At 39.3% G+C, this 18,664-nt stretch overlaps 1 protein-coding gene across 1 annotated transcript in view; it reads right to left on the bottom strand.

Annotated features, from left to right (window-relative positions):
• Positions 1-18,664, bottom strand: part of il1rapl2 (interleukin 1 receptor accessory protein-like 2) — a 420,712-nt gene that overhangs the window by 395,400 nt on the left and 6,648 nt on the right. The window contains exon 2 of the mRNA XM_085287845.1: positions 15,114-15,219. Coding sequence (XP_085143971.1) covers positions 15,114-15,219 — 106 coding nt within the window. The remainder of the gene's footprint in view (positions 1-15,113; positions 15,220-18,664) is intronic.

Below are 18,664 nucleotides of genomic sequence, written 5' to 3'. Positions count from 1 at the left end.
TCTCACAATTTTACTTATCAGTTACTAAATGACCTAAAGAAGCCAATCAGACAATAATGATAATATTTGTATAATAAATGAACAAAAAACAAGTAAAAGAGAACAAAAAAGTTGTAATTAGTGCAAATGTGATCATGAGCTTAGATTTGAAAAGTGACAGTGAATCAGTATTTCTGATATCAGACAGGTCATAGATGGTGTGGGGGGACGAGGTCATAGATGGTGTTGAAGTTAATTCGGAATTTAACTGGGAGTCAGTGAAGCTGTTGCAGAACAGGAGTGATGTGGCCTGTAGAAAGTATAATAGGGGCAGCTGAATCCTGGACCAGCTGAAGCTTGAGAAGGGAAGAAGGGATTTGTGAAGAAGACCAAAGAGGAGGCAGTTACAATAATCCATTGAGAAGTAACAAGGCTATGAACAAGGATAGCAGTGGCATGGGGAGTGAGGGGGAAGGTGGTTGATGTTATGTAGATGGAAATAGAAGATAGAGATAGAAACAGAAATATGCTGACCTGGAAATATTATTAAATTGGGAATGGAAGGATAGAGTACTACCGAGGATGATACCCAGAATCTTAACCTGTGAGCAGGAGCTGACAGAGGAACTGTCAATGACTAAGGAAAAACTTTCAATTTTGGATAGTGCTGGTTTTGTACCAATGAGGAGGACCTCATGTTTCTCACTGTGACAGTGACACAATGACAAAGAAAGAATAGAATCGAATAGAATCAAATAGCTCTATGTTGACATTGTACATGTACAACAAAATTGTGGGTGCTCCACACCAACTATGCTGGAATAAAATATAATAAACAGAGAGAGACAAAGATGACAGAAATCCTTAAGGTATAATTGGGAAGACTGGAAAAAATGTAAAGTTTCTGAATCTCTGGATTAGGATGTTATGATTGATAATTGACTGCACAGTATAATTTACCAGTCGCAGCAGATGGCCCCGCCCCTCCATGAGCCTGGTTCTGTTGGAGGTTTCTTCCTGTTAAAAGGGAGTTTTTCCTTCTCACTGTTGTCAATGTACTTGTTCATAGGGGGTCATATGATTGTTGGGTTTTTCTCTGTATGTATTTTTGTAGGGTCTACCATAAAGCACCTTGAGGCAACTGTTATTGTGATTTGGCGCTGTATAAATAAAAGTTAATTGAATTGTATTTAGTATTGTACCAACACTTAGTCAATGTACTTTCCACGAGTCTTAATATTTTCATTTTTTTTCACCAGTATCAAGATGTTAATTTTTTCTTAAATTAGCTATGTATATATAACCACTACTGTTATATCCAGAGAAGTTTTGACATCTAGTTTAGTGGTACGAAGTGTTACAGCAGGCTGTGGGGATGGCTTTTGGTTATATTTTGGGCTTTTTATACCTCTGGTACAAATAGAAAAAAGTTTGGAAACACATTATGTGTGGATGTGGAGGGGGTTAGAGTCAGTCACCAATCAAAGCAGCTTTTTTCCCTCTCCTGTGCTCCAGAGCACACAGGCAGACAGGCTTTGCAATAAAAGCTTCTCCTGAGAGAAAACCCATGCCCTTGTTCAGGAACAGTGTGAAAACAGCACCAGCTCCATTGTGGGAAGACAGAACACATTTGGTTATCATATTGCTCCGGTCTAAGAAGACCTGTTGTCAAACACATATGATGCAGTTAGAATTCAAGTACGGCAGAGAAACAAAACCGATGTTAGAAACAGAGACAGATGTTAAGTACAGTTCTTAATTGTTATATATTTGAGTTAAAATGAATGTAGACTGTAGACAGAGACACTACGACACACACGATGACACAAAAGCCACACAAAGAGTGTGATATCTTTAATTTAAGAAGGGCAACTATGAGGCAAATTTGTGTGAGTGTGTGTCTGTGTGCGTCTGAAACTGAGGGAGAGAAAGTAGTGAGAGCACATGAAGAGAGTACTGTGGTTATTGTGTGAGCAGAAACACACACACAGGCAGAGCTGAAAGCAAAGTGGAGAAAAGTCAAGTGGACGTGTTTCTCTGACAAAGCCACTCGTCTTAATTAGTCATGCTGTGGAGAGATGTTAGGTAGCAGTGTTGAGGTAAAAACATTTTATACTAAATATCGTGTTTTTAATCACATACAAGAAAATTATGTTCTGTTTCATATCTATACTTAACCAGTGGTAACTACACATATTTACATACACACTGCACTTATTTAACACTGCACACTTCAGTAATTCCACAGTAACAAGAGTAAAGGCCAAAGTAGTTACTAATACTTTTTGGGCTGTGTTCCCAAAATGTCCTGTTGCATTTCTATATGTAAAAGTTGAGATTTTTGTTTATTAACTAATGCGTTAATACTTGAGCCTTTTACTTCACATGAACCAAAGCTAAGGGAGCAATGTGAAAACTGAAGGCAGACTGTCGCAGGACCTCTTCTACCCATTTAACCCAGACCTTCCCAAAGTGTGGGGCCCGCCCACTAGGGGCGGCGCGGTATGAAAAGGGAAAAAACAAAACAACACTTGGACACTGCTAGCACAGGGCTCCCACACAAACGCAAAGCAGGAGATGAAGCATCGCTGAATATGTTTCCAAACCAACTTCGTTCTAAGCCAAAGACTAGAAAATATTGTGAAGCATATCTGCCCTTTGGTTTCACCTGCACAAGTGCCGAGGTAGGTCTCCCTGCAGAATTGGTTTTCCCTTCGTCGGGAGCATGCGCTGGACTCTTCAAATCACGGACAAACAGCATCCCACATTCTTGATTTTTAGTTCACAAACACTTGTTGTAATGACTAACTACTCCTGACATTTTGGAGATATTAGCTCTTTATACAGCAAAGTTACAGCGGGATACAAATAACATCAGGCTGATCCTGCCACGATTTGTTCCCCCGGTTCAAATCACGGACAAACAGGATCCCACAGCTGTTTGTTTTTAAACCCACTTTGCACAGAGAGACATTTTTTGAAAAATGTATTGACAGCAATGTTGAATATTATTACACAGTAAAAAAACAACTACATGTAAAATAATTACACCGTGATGCCTCTGCCTTTGTAAATGGAGGGACAGTAACTGCGTGTGTGTGTAAGCCTGTAAATACTGCACATAGTCAGATTAACAGTATTTTGTCTCTATCTGCCATTCTGCTATTCATCTCATGTAAACAATAACGTGGCGCACAGCGTAACGTGATAAAAGGCACATACCTTTGACATTGCGTGACGAACTCTGTATTCCTCGTCCACACATAAACGCAAAAAAGGAGTTTTAAAAATCTCCATTTTCGGTGATTCGAAACGCCGTTTACGTGTGGATAAAAGACCCAAACACATAGAAACAGCTGTGTTTTCAAAAATACCCGTGTAGGTGTGGACGTAGCATAAAAAAGTTAGTAGTTTATTTTCTTACTACCTGAAATTTATTGCAGATTACTTGTATTTGCCTAATTGTTTACTAAATGTTTGAGGTGTGAAATAAATGGAGCAAAATATGGGTGTGTGTGGTTGGAGGATGTGTTTGTGTGTGTGCGTGCGTTTGCGCGGGGAGTGGGGGGGGGGCAGCAAAAAAAGTTTAGGAACCACTGATTTAACCAAACAGATTTACACTTACAAAATATTTATACCCAAAATACTGATTTTAAATCATATGATTACATGTGCATATTCCATGTAATTTGCTACATGAGTATAATATAAAATATACAATTTAATGATGATTGCTATACATTCAGTTTTTCAGTAGCATTTTACTAAAAAATATTGCTTCATATTTATGAGGGCATAGAACTTCATCCATGATTTATACTTCATATTAAGAATGATGATTGAAAAACTGTTACTTGTATTTTTTTTCTTTTCTTTGTGTTTGTTGCCAGTTCTGCATTCTTCCAACAAAAATAAAAGAAAATAAAAATCTGCCCAATGTTAACTTTAACGAATTTATTTACATGTAAATTTTTCATATAATTTTGTTACATACAGTAAGTATAATGTAAAATGTTACTTTTGATGGAATCTGGTCAAGTGAAATTTACTTGGAAACACTTCCTTAGTTATTCATTAATTCAATACATAAACCTTACATTTTATATTTTTCACTTTATGTTTATTTAGGTTGAAGAGTTATTTGACATTTTAAAAAAAGATCCCAATCTCTGTGATTATTAAAAAGTACTGCATGCCCAATCAGCACATTGTAAGAGCCGATCTTACAAGTTTAAATATCACTAAAATCTTACACAGTCACTGTTTAAAGTGTTTCATATCCAGATGAGAACCTGCAGACTCTTCAGAATACTTGATTTGCACTTCAAGTCGCTTTACAGTGGGGCAAAAAAGTATTTAGTCAGCCACCGATTGTGCAAGTTCCCCCACTTAAAATGATGACAGAGGTCAGTAATTTGCACCAGAGGTACACTTCAACTGTGAGAGACAGAATGTGAAAAAAAAAATCCATGAATCCACATGGTAGGGTTTGTAAAGAATTTATTCGTAAATCAGGGTGGAAAATAAGTATTTGGTCACCTCAAACAAGGAAAATCTCTGGCTCTCACAGACCTGTAACGTCTTCTGTAAGAAGCTTTTCTGTCCCCCACTCGTTACCTGTATGAATGGCACCTGTTTGAACTCATCATCTGTATAAAAGACACCTGTCCACAGCCTCAAACAGTCAGACTCCAAACTCCGCCATGGCCAAGACCAAAGAGCTTTGGAAGGACACCAGGAAAAGTATTGTAGACCTGCACCAGACTGGGAAGAGTGAATCTACAATAGGCAAGCAGCTTGGTGTGAAAAAATCAACTGTGGGAGCAATCATCAGAAAATGGAAGACATACAAGACCACTGATAATCTCCCTCGATCTGGGGCTCCACGCAAGATCTCATCCCGTGGGGTCAAAATGATCATGAGAACGGTGAGCAAAGATCCCAGAACCACACGGGGGGACCTGGTGAATGACCTGCAGAGAGCTGGGACCAAAGTAACAAAGGTCACCATCAGTAACACACTACAACGGCAGGGAATCAAATCCCGCAGTGCCAGACGTGTTCCGCTGCTGAAGCCAGTGCATGTCCAGGCCCGTCTGAAGTTTGCCAGAGAGCACATGGATGATACAGCAGAGGATTGGGAGAATGTCATGTGGTCAGATGAAACCAAAGTAGAACTTTTTGGTATAAACTCAACTCGTCGTGTTTGGAGGAAGAAGAATACTGAGTTGCATCCCAAGAACACCATACCTACTGTGAAGCATGGGGGTGGAAACATCATGCTATGGGGCTGTTTTTCTGCCAAGGGGACAGGACGACTGATCCGTGTTAAGGACAGAATGAATGGGGCCATGTATGGTGAGATTTTGAGCCAAAACCTCCTTCCATCAGTGAGAACTTTGAAGATGAAACAAGGCTGGGTCTTCCAACATGACAATGATCCAAAACACACCGCCCGGGCAACAAAGGAGTGGCTCCGTAAGAAGCATTTGAAAGTCCTGGAGTGGCCTAGCCAGTCTCCAGACCTCAACCCCATAGAAAATCTGTGGCGGGAGTTGAAAGTCCGTGTTGCTCGGCGACAGCCCCAAAACATCACTGCTCTCGAGAAGATCTGCATGGAGGAATGGGCCAAAATACCAGCTACTGTGTGTGCAAACCTGGGAAAGACCTATAGTAAACGTTTGACCTCTGTTATTGCCAACAAAGGTTATGTTACAAAGTATTGAGTTGTATTTTTGTTATTGACCAAATACTTATTTTCCACCCTGATTTACGAATAAATTCTTTACACATCCTACCATGTGGATTCATGGATTTTTTTTTCACATTCTGTCTCTCACAGTTGAAGTGTACCTCTGGTGCAAATTACTGACCTCTGTCATCATTTTAGGTGGGGGAACTTGCACAATCGGTGGCTGACTAAATACTTTTTTGCCCCACTGTATATGTAGCTTAGTCCATCTTCCTCGTCTCCGTTAAAGTTTGCATCTTCAAATTCTTTAGCTTTTACAGGATGCTGACTGACTTAGTTACACTTTGGAGAACTCATTTTCATATTACTTTTTTTTTTTGTTACATTTGGCAAGAAAGCATCAGGATCCATCTCCCAAAGGTGTTTGACCAATAGAATTTCAGTCCCTTTCTGGTGCTTCTTGAACGCCCAAAATGTACAGTTTATAAACTGAGCATGTGGCATTTAAGTCAGGGAAGGAAACTGGCCAACCAGTAATTACCTGTGTCTTTTGTGCTGCAGCTTGCCATGGCTGCACACGGTAACTGATGTTGCAGCGTTCTATAAAAACAGACAATTTCTACATATTCTGCTATATTATAATACCTGGCCTTCACTGACAGATCACAGTGGAAAATGAGCCGCTACTGTTCATTTTTCTCCTCATTAGATGTTTGCAGCGAGCTGTTATGTCATTTCTTTTCATTTAATCATTCCAAAATATGTGAAGCTGAGAAAGTCTGAACATTGAAATGCAGCCTTTTAAACCTTTATCCTGCTGTTGTCCACACTGTCAATACTTCAGATGATTAGTGAAACGCATTCATTTGTCTGCTAACTGAGATAAAGCTAAAACAGCAATGATATCACAATACTTTGTTACTCGTCTCATATTTGCATCTCGAGCTAACAGCATTGTTTTTGGCTCTCTTCAGCTCTTATAGTAGAATATGCAATAAATGTTGAATATTGCTCCGTCTCCTGTTCTCTTTGTCTGTCTGCACTCTCCAGAGTGGTGAATAAGTCATTTGAATTTTTTCTGCCTACACAAGTGGCAATGACATTCACAGTGCTTCTTAAACAACCACACAGGAGAAGATTAGGCTTCTACCAGGCACTGTGATGTGGATGTTACACTCTCCACAACTTTCTGAGTTCTTTCTAAATTTTCTAAATTGTTTATGCATGTCTTCACAGCTCTTTCCCAGAACAGTCCATTGATGATCTCTATTCCACATTGTAACTGGCACACACACAAGACCGCATTTCACTGGTTCCTTTGCATTGGCTCCCAGTTAGCCTTAACCTCCTAAGATTCAAACTCTTTCATGTCATGCATTTTAAAATTTTCTTTGCTATTTGGGTTGATTGGGACCTGAGGAATGTAAAAACAAAGAATTACCAGATTTTTTTTTTTTTTTACCTAAGTTTTGTTTCTGAGACAAACAGTTAAAAGTCCAAAATTGATGCCTTCCTTCACCAACACTGGACACTTTCAGAAGCTGTCCAGTGGGCCAAATTGGAGTCTTTGGTGTTTTTTTCTGGCCACCAGGCCTTATGTTTGACACCTCTGGTATGATGTCACGTGAGCTGGACACCTCCTACTGTGCCTCGTGGGCCCTGCAGCATTTCCCCAGCTCACACATACTCCTGAGCTACACATACAGTAGCTGCTGTATAATAGTGGCCTGCCTCTTCACAACAAAGAAAGCTATTAGATGCCATTCATGTCATCCAATGGTTTGTGCCATTCCTGAAACAAGCCCAACGGATTTGTGTGACTGGCTGGAACTGAAACAACAACAATCACATCAACAGCTCACTGAACTTTTTTATTTTATTAAATGTAGGTGCACTAGAGGAGGACTTTTCTGATGAGCCAAAGCGAGTTCTTAATACTGCACAGCAGATGTTTAAAGCATCCATAAATGATTTATTTGCCACAAACAAACCCATTCATTTGAGCTAATAAAGCAAATGGGACAATATCAGTAAGTGGTATCGTTTTGTTTTTCTGGCAACGTCTCTTTTCATAGAAGTTGCTGTTTTACAGAGTTTGACATTCATCTTCATTGTGCAGCAAAGTCGATCACAGCCAAGTGTGAAAACCACGTGCGTCAACATTTCACTGTGGAAAAATTGTCTGCAGCAGAAGTTAAAACTCTGCTCAACTTCAGATGCTTCCAGTGCAAAATCAGCTGCAGTGCGCTCTCAGAGCAAAGGGCAGCATGTGTTTTGAATCTGTACAATGCAGATATGTTACACACCAAAGTGAAGTAAGCACCGTCTGTGTCACACACCAGCACACATCTAAAATGTCTTTGCTCTGCTTTGCATGCATGGGAGATGATTTGAGATTAGACCATTCTGAGATCTAATCGCTCTTTGATCTCAGCTTTTAGCTGCGTCAGGCGCACACACACACACACACACACACACACACACACACACACATGCAAGCACACAAGGGCATTCAGTCACCTCTACACACACAAACAAACATTCACTCACTGCAACACTGCAAAACATCTGTATCTGCACTTCATAAAGGGGCCAGCCATGAAGAGTCTTTAAAGAGTATCATGTAAATGAGAATGGATATAGAATATAGAGTGTAAGGCATAAACAGTATAAGCAAGGTTTTTCTTTCTTTCCTGAATTTGACATATACATTCCATCTAATTCCAAAATAAGAAAGGTAGGATAAAAATATGTACAGAGTTGTAATCGTATTTCTGTTCGCCATCTGGGTTAATAGTTTACCCTTGGTTTGGTGGGGTTTTCCTAAAATAACATGTGGATGATGAAGATGTTAATGATCAGCGTTCAACTTAACACATTAAAGCACATAATGTGTGTTATTGTGTGAGTGTGTTATTGTGTAGACATTCCTGCTGTGTGTGTGTGTTCTGTGGTTTTGGCTCGTGCTATGTGCAAAATTCTGCTTGAATGAAAACAGTGCATGTGACTGCGTGTGTGTTTATGCAGCTGCCTTCATGACTTCCAGGCATTGTTTCCAGCATTGTCATGCCTGTGCAGCAACTGTCGAGCTCATTAGCACTTTCAGCAAAATGGGCTAATCTAAGAAGCACTTCTGCCTGTGTATAAATGCAGTTACTTCAACATCATTAGCTGCACTCTGATATTTCCCTTAACAATTCAGCATGTCTGCTGTGTAAAGGAAAGCTGTCCTGTACCTGAATATGTATTTTTAGAAATAAAAGTGCAGATAGATGAAAAAGCAAGGTCACTGAAAAGTTGAATATGAAAATGAATCATACATGCATGCGGTACTCCTGAGGCTCTGCCAGAATGAGCCCAGCAGAGAAAGAGCTTAGGAGTAAAAGTAAGGAACAGATCATTTAGAAAGGTAGACTTAAATATATATTTTTTTAAAGTGTTACTAATGAAGGTATTAAAATGCAAAAACACTGGTAGCGTAGCTTTTAGGTGAGCTGGTAAAAAACGTAAAGCATACCGTTTTTAAAGATTTTGGATGATGACACATTTTTTTGTAAAGTTCCTTCATTTCACCACCACAATCAATATTTGATTGATTTTGAACTTTGCTTTCAACTTTACTTCACAGGTTTTCATTCTGAGATTATCCACATTTTTATACACACTCCTAATATTTAATGTATCCATGGATGCATAAACCCATCCATCTATGCATCTGTGCTTAGAGCATTAAATCATAAAATCCTTACATTTGCATTTGGTTCATTGTTGTTCTGTTTTGTTATTTTCATTCTTACAAATTATAAACAGTATTTATACAAATCTTTTTGTTCTCATTACTTTTTAGGGTTTTGTATTGTTTAATTTCCACTGATGTATACGATAAACTGGCTGTGACTCTATGAAAGGTGCTATATAAGTAACTACATAGCATCACATACTGTATGTAGTTAGCTTGTTTAGATATTCAGGTTTTGATAAGTAACTACATAGCATGACATACTGTATGTAGTTAGCTTGTTTAGATATTCAGGTTTTGATCCAACCATCTCTGAGTCACGAGGTGCTTATCTTATTAATAGAACGTGACATCACAGGCAAATTTAGTTTGGAACCTCTCAGTTTAATTTTAATTTCAGGTGCTCAGATGAAATCTAGAAAAAAATCGAATTAACAAAACATTAAACCTCTGAAAAGTAATAACTGCGCATGTAACATAATTAAAGCTTGAAACGACTGACTCACCAATTAATATAAACTAGATTTGACATTATAATTAAAAAATATATAAATTATAAAGTTTAATTTATACATAAAATATTTTTTGGGTCTAACTCTAACATATGAAATTATGTAAGATCTTTTTAGGTAACTTTGCGAGTGCATTTATCCCCCAGATTCAGTCATACAGAGCTTTGAAGATGTGCAGCTAATTCAAACTTTTCAAAGTGAACAGAGCTGTAGACAGAACTTTTATCAGATTTATAGATTTTCATAGCATAGCCTTTCAGATAAATAAGGAATGATTGAATTGTAAGATCAAATACTGAAATGACTGAGGAGCCAGAGCAAAGTGCTGAAATATTTCATCCAATGATATATTAAATGTACACCGCTTCACAACGTGCATACAGTCTGTACAGCACAATAAACAAGATTACAGAAAAGCTTACGAGGGAAGATTTGAATCTGCATGCACACCTCAAGCTGTTAGTAAGTGAAGAGCAGCCCTACAATTACCTTTTTGCCTCAAATATTCACTTAGCTTCCTTAAACTGTTTTGTAAACAGTCTCGTGGTGCGAAATTATTACTGTTTTTTGGTGATTTTATGATTAGATACTTGTAACAATGTTGCAGACGGCAATGTTGTCATTTTTATTTGACCGCATCGTGGCAGTGTTGTCTCAGTGTCTGTCTAAAATCAGACAGTTTTTCTGTTTAGCTGTTAGTTATAGTAGTTTTCATTCAGATCAGCATCTTCTTTGATGAGTAGTTCTCATCGATATTCATGAATCGGGTCATTTAAAAGCACAGAGGTCAAATACACTCAGCTGACAGCCATAGAAGTTACCGCTAGTAAGGGATTCACATTCCCTAGCCTGCATTGACTCAGCTCCAAAAAGTGCCCAAATGGTTTAGTTTCTTATTACCAAAAACTTCAAATCAACCTCCTTCATGGCGAACGTTGTCATTCAGCTGTGCAATAACCCAAAGAAGTGGCTGTAATTAGAAATTGCTGTTCTGACTCAGTGTAAACAAGTCTAGACTGAGAAAAAAAATATATGAATTCTAAATTTGTGTTATTTCTAAACAGGCTCTGTAACAGGTTACAAAGGACATTTTAAATCTTGGTAGAGCCAAAGTATGTCAGGTTTGTCCCTTCACATGAGGATTCCTTGTTTAGCTTCTCTGTATTTCAGTCTCATTTTCCTCATATTGTATTTCAGCTTATTTACTCCAAATTGTAATGATCATTCTTTAAAATGCAGCTTCCATTCAAAGAGTTGCCCATATGGATGGTTGCCAACGTGTTTGAGCTCTCTCGGCGGGCAGAAAGATGCCCATCAGTCTCTCCTGTACTTTTCTATTTATATAATATTGGAGTGAAAAATCTTCTTGTCAGCAAATATCAGACCCGCTGAAGCGTTCTCAGCCAAGGACCGAACCTGAGCACCTTGAGCGCTGATGATGCATATACTAGCTGACACCTGACCTCTGAGTGGCAGTCAGGTGTCAGCTTCTGTACATGAGCTTCTGAACTGCAGTTCAGTCAGGACCAATATAATCAAACGATGATTGTTATTTCCAGCTGTAGTGATTTATATTTGGCTTTTATGAGCCATCAGAACAGAGCAGGCAGTAACAACATGCATGACACTGGTTAAATTATTTACACGATGAAAGAGGAACTGCAGTGGACTGGGCTGCAGAGTGGCTTGCAGAATTGCAAGAACTTCGTGCAGGCTAAAGCAGTTTAAATGTGCACCCTGTGTGAGATTTACCAAGTCAGTGAGTAGAGATGAATCAGCGGCACCATCAGCTGATTCATGGGAATAATGAGGATGATTTAATGTCCTGTCATTATGCACAATTAGGCAAGGATTTCTGTGTAAGGATCATAAAGTCTCACACTGCCATTTTTACATGAATGTGTTGATTTGTATAAAAACAACCTTGATGTAGAGCTTTCTCCAATCACATTGTGTCTCTTCTAACTGCAGCAGGTGCTGCATCAGAGCAATGCAGAGACTGATACAAGGAAACGGTAGTTCCCATCCATATGGTGTCCAGTTACACACACACACACACACACACAACAAAAGAGAAACAAAATCTAACAGACTATCTTTGGCCAACTGTAGCGCTCGCCCACATAAATGTCCGCTTGGCTCTGCTCTGATCACATAATTGCTCTGTGCACACCTCTCCCACTCACACACATGCACAGAAGTAGAGCACACATACAGAGAGGATACACTGAAGCACACTCGGGGAGTTTGTACACACATACACTTAGAACCTGGATATATACAGCACACACACAGTCACAGTTTGGTATGTCAAGAAGTGGTCTATTCACCCGCACACGCTCACATACATGGCAAACACCAAACAAAGACTCCCACCAACTCACCTACCCACACACAGTCAGCAGGCTGAGGGGCGAGCATGCCAAAGACAGACGTGGAGAGAAAACAATTTAACTAGTCTTAAAAACATCTTCACCAAGTTTGATTCTCACGAAGAAGCAAACGTTGAGAAACTGTGATATTTCTTTTGTTGCTGTTGTCAAAAAGTTTTTGATTATTTTTTTATTCCATAAAATTGTATCCAGGAAGAAGCACTTTATGCGGATCTCAGGGTGGGCCGGAAAGCATTTTGGCAAGCATCTTTTCAGGTTAACTCTCAGTGACTGGCTGCCAGCTGCAGGGTCTGTTCTGTGGGTGACCTCGACCTTTGAGCTCCTTTTAGAGAAAGTCAACTTCAGATGAAGAAAGTGGGTAAGGGTGGGGTTGGGGTTTCCCTGCAAGTTTTGTCATGTCCTGCATTTTTCTACCCATGATTTCATTTCAGCTTAATTATGTTAAACTATGCAACCAAGGCAAAAATAGCTATTTGATAGTCATATGATTTTTTTTGTTTATATAAGTAAATGTTGCATGCACAGTGTGTAATAATAGTAGTGTAACAGCACCTCATAAACCATATGCTTTCACCATGCAGTTCTGTCCTCCACCAGGTATGAAGTCTCCCAGGAAAATCAAGTATAGCAAGCAGACACAAACCACAATTGTGTTTTTCTTACAGTGGTTGGGTGAAGTGCTGTAATGCAATTCTCAGATGCTGAGTGTGTGTAATTACAAAGAATCTCTGAAGTATTGTTATGCTTGCCCTCGTATCCCCTCGATTAAAGCAGCAGGACCAACACGCTCACTTATAAGCAAGCAAAACAGTGAGACAGGATTATATTAAAGGGGAATCAATTCTAACTGGATTGTTATAATTAGATGACCTGAGCTTGCTAAAAATCGCTGGGTAATTTTCTGTGTTTTTATCACTTTCAGGATCTGGCAGGAGCGTGTGAGAATAAAATTACAGATGCTGTAGGTAATATTTATAATGAAAGATTCCCTGAGTGTAAAACCGCAGGTGAAATGCTCCATTCAAGTATGAAGGCAACATGAAAATGAATCAAAATGCTAAACAGCTCACCTCTACGTCACACATACAATACTGCAAAAGTCTTGAGTTACTCCTCATTTCTTTATATGTTACTAGGAAACTTGGAAACATAAATAGAAACATAGTATGGAAGGCAAAAACAGAGTTTGTACAGTTAGTCTTTTATTCTTCAGCACAGTCTGAACTCTCTCAGGCCGCTTTCTTCTCTCTCAGGCTGCTTCAGGATTATTTCTCCAGACGTTCAAAGCTCTTCTTTGGCTGTTGTTGTTCTGTTCAAGATGATCCCACACAGTATCAATACATTTGAGGTCCGACTCTGGGGAGGCCAATCCATGACTGATAGTGTTCAACTGTGTGTTTTTCAGTCCAGGTGTGATTTTACTTTGGGATCATTGATGCTTTCCAGATGTTATGGATGCAAAATCTGACCTTACTTTTTTGCATTCAGTTATGACAAAATCTCAAACACCACCAGCTGATATGATTTTACAGATGCCTGCAGACACTCGCTGTTTTGACTGTCTCCTGAGCTCATCTGTAAATATTGATGATCATTTGAACCAAAATGTTCAAACTTGTTAGGACTGATTTTCAGTCCAGTTCCTGTGTAATGGGACATGCCTCAGCGTTTTCTCCCAGTTTTCCTTCCTTAAAAATGGCATTTGGCAGCCACTCTTCCACTGAGGCCATGTCTGATGAAGCTTTAGTGTACAGTAGATGGATCGGTTGAAGGATCAGATGCATGTCTTTCAGGATCGGGGTCAGGTATTTGCTGGATTTTTTTTTCTTTACTTTCAGATACTGTTCATTTGCTTTAGATAGTTTTAAGACCTGCCACTTGTTTGTCCTCAACGTGTCCAGTTTCCTGAAATTGTTTTTAGGAACACACTGGAAAGTGAGATATGCCAAGTTTTAGGCATTTTTCTTTTATATTCAGCTCAAAAAATGGTAACAAATGCTGTCTAAGAAAAACTTTGAGAAAACCTGGAGAACTTTTGCTCCATTTTAAAAATGATAAGAGAGTCTGGCTCCTTGGGAGCAAAATATAAAGAAATGTGGCATTACTCAAGGCTTCTGCAAAGCACTGTACCAAGATCACCGAATAGTATCACACAAAACTATTGATGCCATACATCAATATCCCAATCAAGCTCCTTCTGTCAAGACGATTAGCGTGACACAACAAATCGATTATGAATAAAAGACTATCAGCAGATCTGTCATCACCGGGCCTGCCGATACACAAATGAGCACAGCAGCAGCAACAATGACAGCAGCAGTCAGACGGGCTGATCATTACACCCCCTCAGCAGAAAAAGGAGAGGGATAGAAATGGAGAGCCAGCCATTCTGAGCTTTGAGATAGAGTTTGGAGAGGAGTGTTATCTAAGAAAGGCAGAGGTGGTGATTGTGGATGAGGGGGAAAAGCTGTGGGAGCGAGTGTCCGTTGCATCAACTTAAGAGGTGTCAATACATCATAAAGGATGAGAGCAGAGCAGATTGCAGGGGAACATTGAGAGACACCCTATATTTGACAGCAAAAGGAGAATAAGAGTGAGGTGGAGTATAATGACAAAAGACAAGAGTTAGCATTATCGCGAGAAGACTGTAGAGTGCTGGCAGTGAAACAAAGCAAGAAAAACAAAGCAACAATAAGCTCCAAAAATAAAAAGCCTGAGAATGTTCAAGAGAGAAAGGCTCGTTTTCAACAAAGCAGAGTACGCCACATGACAACAAACACCGAGGCTCTTCATCCTACCTGAGTTCCTCTTGGAGATGTACTTGACGTCGTCACAGGCTCCCGAGGCGAGGAGGAGGAGGAAGAGGAGAGATAAAGTCTTCATCTCTCTGTTCTCCACTGGCACCTTTGGGAAACAGGACAGAGAGAAAGAGTAAGAGACAGCGCAGGAGGCAACATTGTCATTAAAACCCGGCACTAACAAGCACCCAGTGTAATTGCAAAGTCACGTGTTGTGTCCTGTGCTCTGCCACGATGTAGGACGTCTCAGTTCCTGAAATGCATGTGGAGGACAGCAGACATACTGAAACTGATTTCTGGTTCACAACCAGGAGTATGGAGAAAGACAAGGTGGGAAACAGTATGGAGTATGGAAATAAGAAACGCCTGTAGTTTTTACAAACAGCCTGCACAAGTGCAAAATCCTAATTTGAGGTTAGAAATAGACTGCTGGGATTCATCAAAGCGTTGCAGTGTCTAAAAGCGTGCACGCAGGTATTTCTGCAGCTGCCCTCGAGACATGTATTGGTGGGCATTTTCAAAGTGCAACATTTTGAGAGGAGAGTAATTAAATGCATCATACTAATTTACAGTAATTTACACCAAATTATGCAAAAATGTTGCTCCTGGTGTGCTGTACGACACTTGACACTAGGAGTGTTAATTTGTTTGGAATGTGAGAAAGAGAGGCCGTCAGAACAAGTTCATACTTTGTGCGGGAGTGAGCACCGTGCTGAGGTTTGGGTTACTGGTTAGTAACCTGCAGGCCAGCATGTTTCTCATCAATAATACTGGTGTTTTGATCAAAATCACACGCAACAATGAATTGAAATCAGCAAGGCCATTTACAAAAATACAAACATTTCCAGATTTTCAAAATGTTTCCCATTCCATCATCATCAAAAGCATGTTGGTCACAGGTCGATTCAAACAACGGTAAATAGTCAAATAGTCTTTTTAGATTTATCTGCCTCATCTATAGAGAGCAACAGTGAAAAGAAATGCTGTTTCTAGTCTACTCTTTCTTCTATAGGCTACATGACAACATTTTGAATGTATTTAAGATAAGATAAGATAGAACTTTATTAATCCCTCGGGTGGGTTCCTCTGGGAAATTCGGTATATTTAGGGTTAAAGTAACAACGAAAACGACGTGTGTGGACCAATCAACAGATGGCTGCCCCGGTTCTGCCAGAGGTTTCTTAAAAGTTTTTCCTTCATTGTCCCCAAGTGCATGCTCAAAGGGGCTCGTCTGGTTGTTGGAGTTTTCTCTGTATTATTGTAAGGTCTTTACATTACAATATAAAGAGTCAAATTGTTGCGACTGTGAGCTGGATGAATTAATTTCTTCATGAAATGTTCTATTGATGAAAATGATAAAAAATCAATCAAAATATCAATTTCAAAATACTGAGACTGATTTAGATTTAAATATGGGCTCAGATCACTTCAATATTTAATTCTTACATTTTTTTATTTCTTTTCCCCCCCATAAACTGCAGTGCCTACCACATACAGAGTAAATGAGGGTAAGACTGAAATAGAAGATTAGCTAAACCAGCACTCATTCTGTTGTGCTTTTCATCCATTTGATGCTGGAATTAACTGAATCATGAAATCACCTGAACAATGAAGCAGCTGCTGAGGAGACACGTGAATATTGCTGATATGTGTGTGTCATATCATATGAGCTCTAAAACCATGGGAACAAATCCAAGTGAACACATATAAGATGAAGAGTGTGTCTGTGTGTGTGTGTGTGTGTGTGTGTGTGTGTGTGTGTGTGTGTAAATTAGAAATTCCTCAGCTCTACTTTATTTCAAGGAGTTATTATGATATTACAAAGTCTCTCTAGCATAATTTTGTTTTTTGACTTTAGAAAAGAAGAAGGTCTAAAAATGACACAACAACATACAATAATTGTTTCTCACAGCAAACATTTTGACACATTTGTCACACCAAGAAGAGCACAGGTGCATCTAATAATGCTAATGATGGCTACGTTATATGGAGTGTTCCAATAAGCCAGCACAAACAGTACCAGGGCAAGCTACTGAAACAGCTAATTGGAGTGGTACCATTATTATGAACACTGGGTGCACCTGTGCTGAACAAGTCAGAGTGGCTGCTTCTGTAACCATGTTGTCTGACTTCTAGTCCAACGCTGTACTGCTTGGGGGAACAAATTAATTCAGTTATTTATTTAAAAGCCCAAAATAAACTTAATGAACATTTTCAATTTATGCAAATATAAAGTGTGGTGCTAATAAATAATGAAAGCACCAATTCTCCTCACTCTGTACGAATGCAAACTTTTTCTTTATTTTAACATTTTATTTTTTTCTCAGCTAAAACTTTAGTGTCCAATTACACTGCATGTTTTAAATTCTTTAATTTTTTCCGCTACGTGATATATGTTCTATTATGCTTTGGTCATGCTAGAGGTCCACAGCACAACCAAAACTACGGTGACCTTGCACAGAGAACTTCTCAAGTTCATGGTGACATTTTAAAGTGATTGATACTTGTTACTGCTATAGTAAAGGACACTGACATAGCATAGTCTCTGTAATACAACGTACACTGTTCACTATTATAGTCTGTTCAAAGCGCTACGCCTCCACTACTGTAGATATATTTATAGCACTCTGTAGATCTGTTTACCACACGTCGATACATCTGTATATGTGCAGCACATCTGTACATTTGCTGTCTGTATACCAATATAAACATCTGTATACTCAACTTACTTGTATATAATCTGTTCATAACTATTCTCACCTTTTATCCTACCCTTATCTGTTCCTTATCTGCTCCTACTGCACTTACTGCTCTTGCACTTCTGATGAGATGCAATCTGTATTTCATTACCCATATTTATACATGTGTAATGACAATAAAGTTGAATCCTTATTTGTGTGTTTTTTTTTTAATCAAAAGCATTCAACTCCATCCATCCATCCATTCGCTTCCGCTTATCCTTTTCAGGGTCACGGGGGGCGCTGGAGCCTATCCCAGCTGTCATAGGGCGAGAGGCGGGGTACAACCTGGACAGGTCGCCAGTCTGTCGCAGGGCCAACACACAGGGACAGACAACCATTCGTGCTCACATTCACTCGCACATTCACACCTAATGGCAATTTGGATTTTCCAATTAACCTATCCCCACAAGTTGCATGTCTTTGGACGGTGGGAGGAAGCCGGAGTACCCGGAGGGAACCCACGCAAACACGGGGAGAGCATTCAACTCATAACGTTAAAATTTACATGCACACGTGAGGAACAGACCAAGCAGGATTTATGGAATAAATCTGTCTCTTCCTGACCCTGTTAGAGTGAAGAAGAGGCAACATAGCCTGAAGAAGATAGTTTGGAAGATTATGTTCTATTATAACAGAGAAGCTAAATTGAGCTGTTGTCTTCAGGTAAAGACAGAGAAAAGAAGGCATGCACTGACAAGTGAGACGTATTTGTGAGTTTTATCTGATAAAGAAAAAACATAAAAAGAAAGAGACGAGGAATCCCAATAGAGCCTGGCATCAAGGCATTACACTGTTGAGACATAAACTTCA

This window comes from Mchenga conophoros, linkage group LG2 (assembly GCF_057382185.1).
Source record: "Mchenga conophoros isolate Kocher_MC1m ecotype Shallow Benthic linkage group LG2, M_conophoros_male_GT1.1, whole genome shotgun sequence".
NCBI lineage: Eukaryota > Metazoa > Chordata > Actinopteri > Cichliformes > Cichlidae > Mchenga > Mchenga conophoros.
Note: the sequence above shows the minus strand (reverse complement) of the source record. Positions and strands in the feature narration are given on the sequence as shown.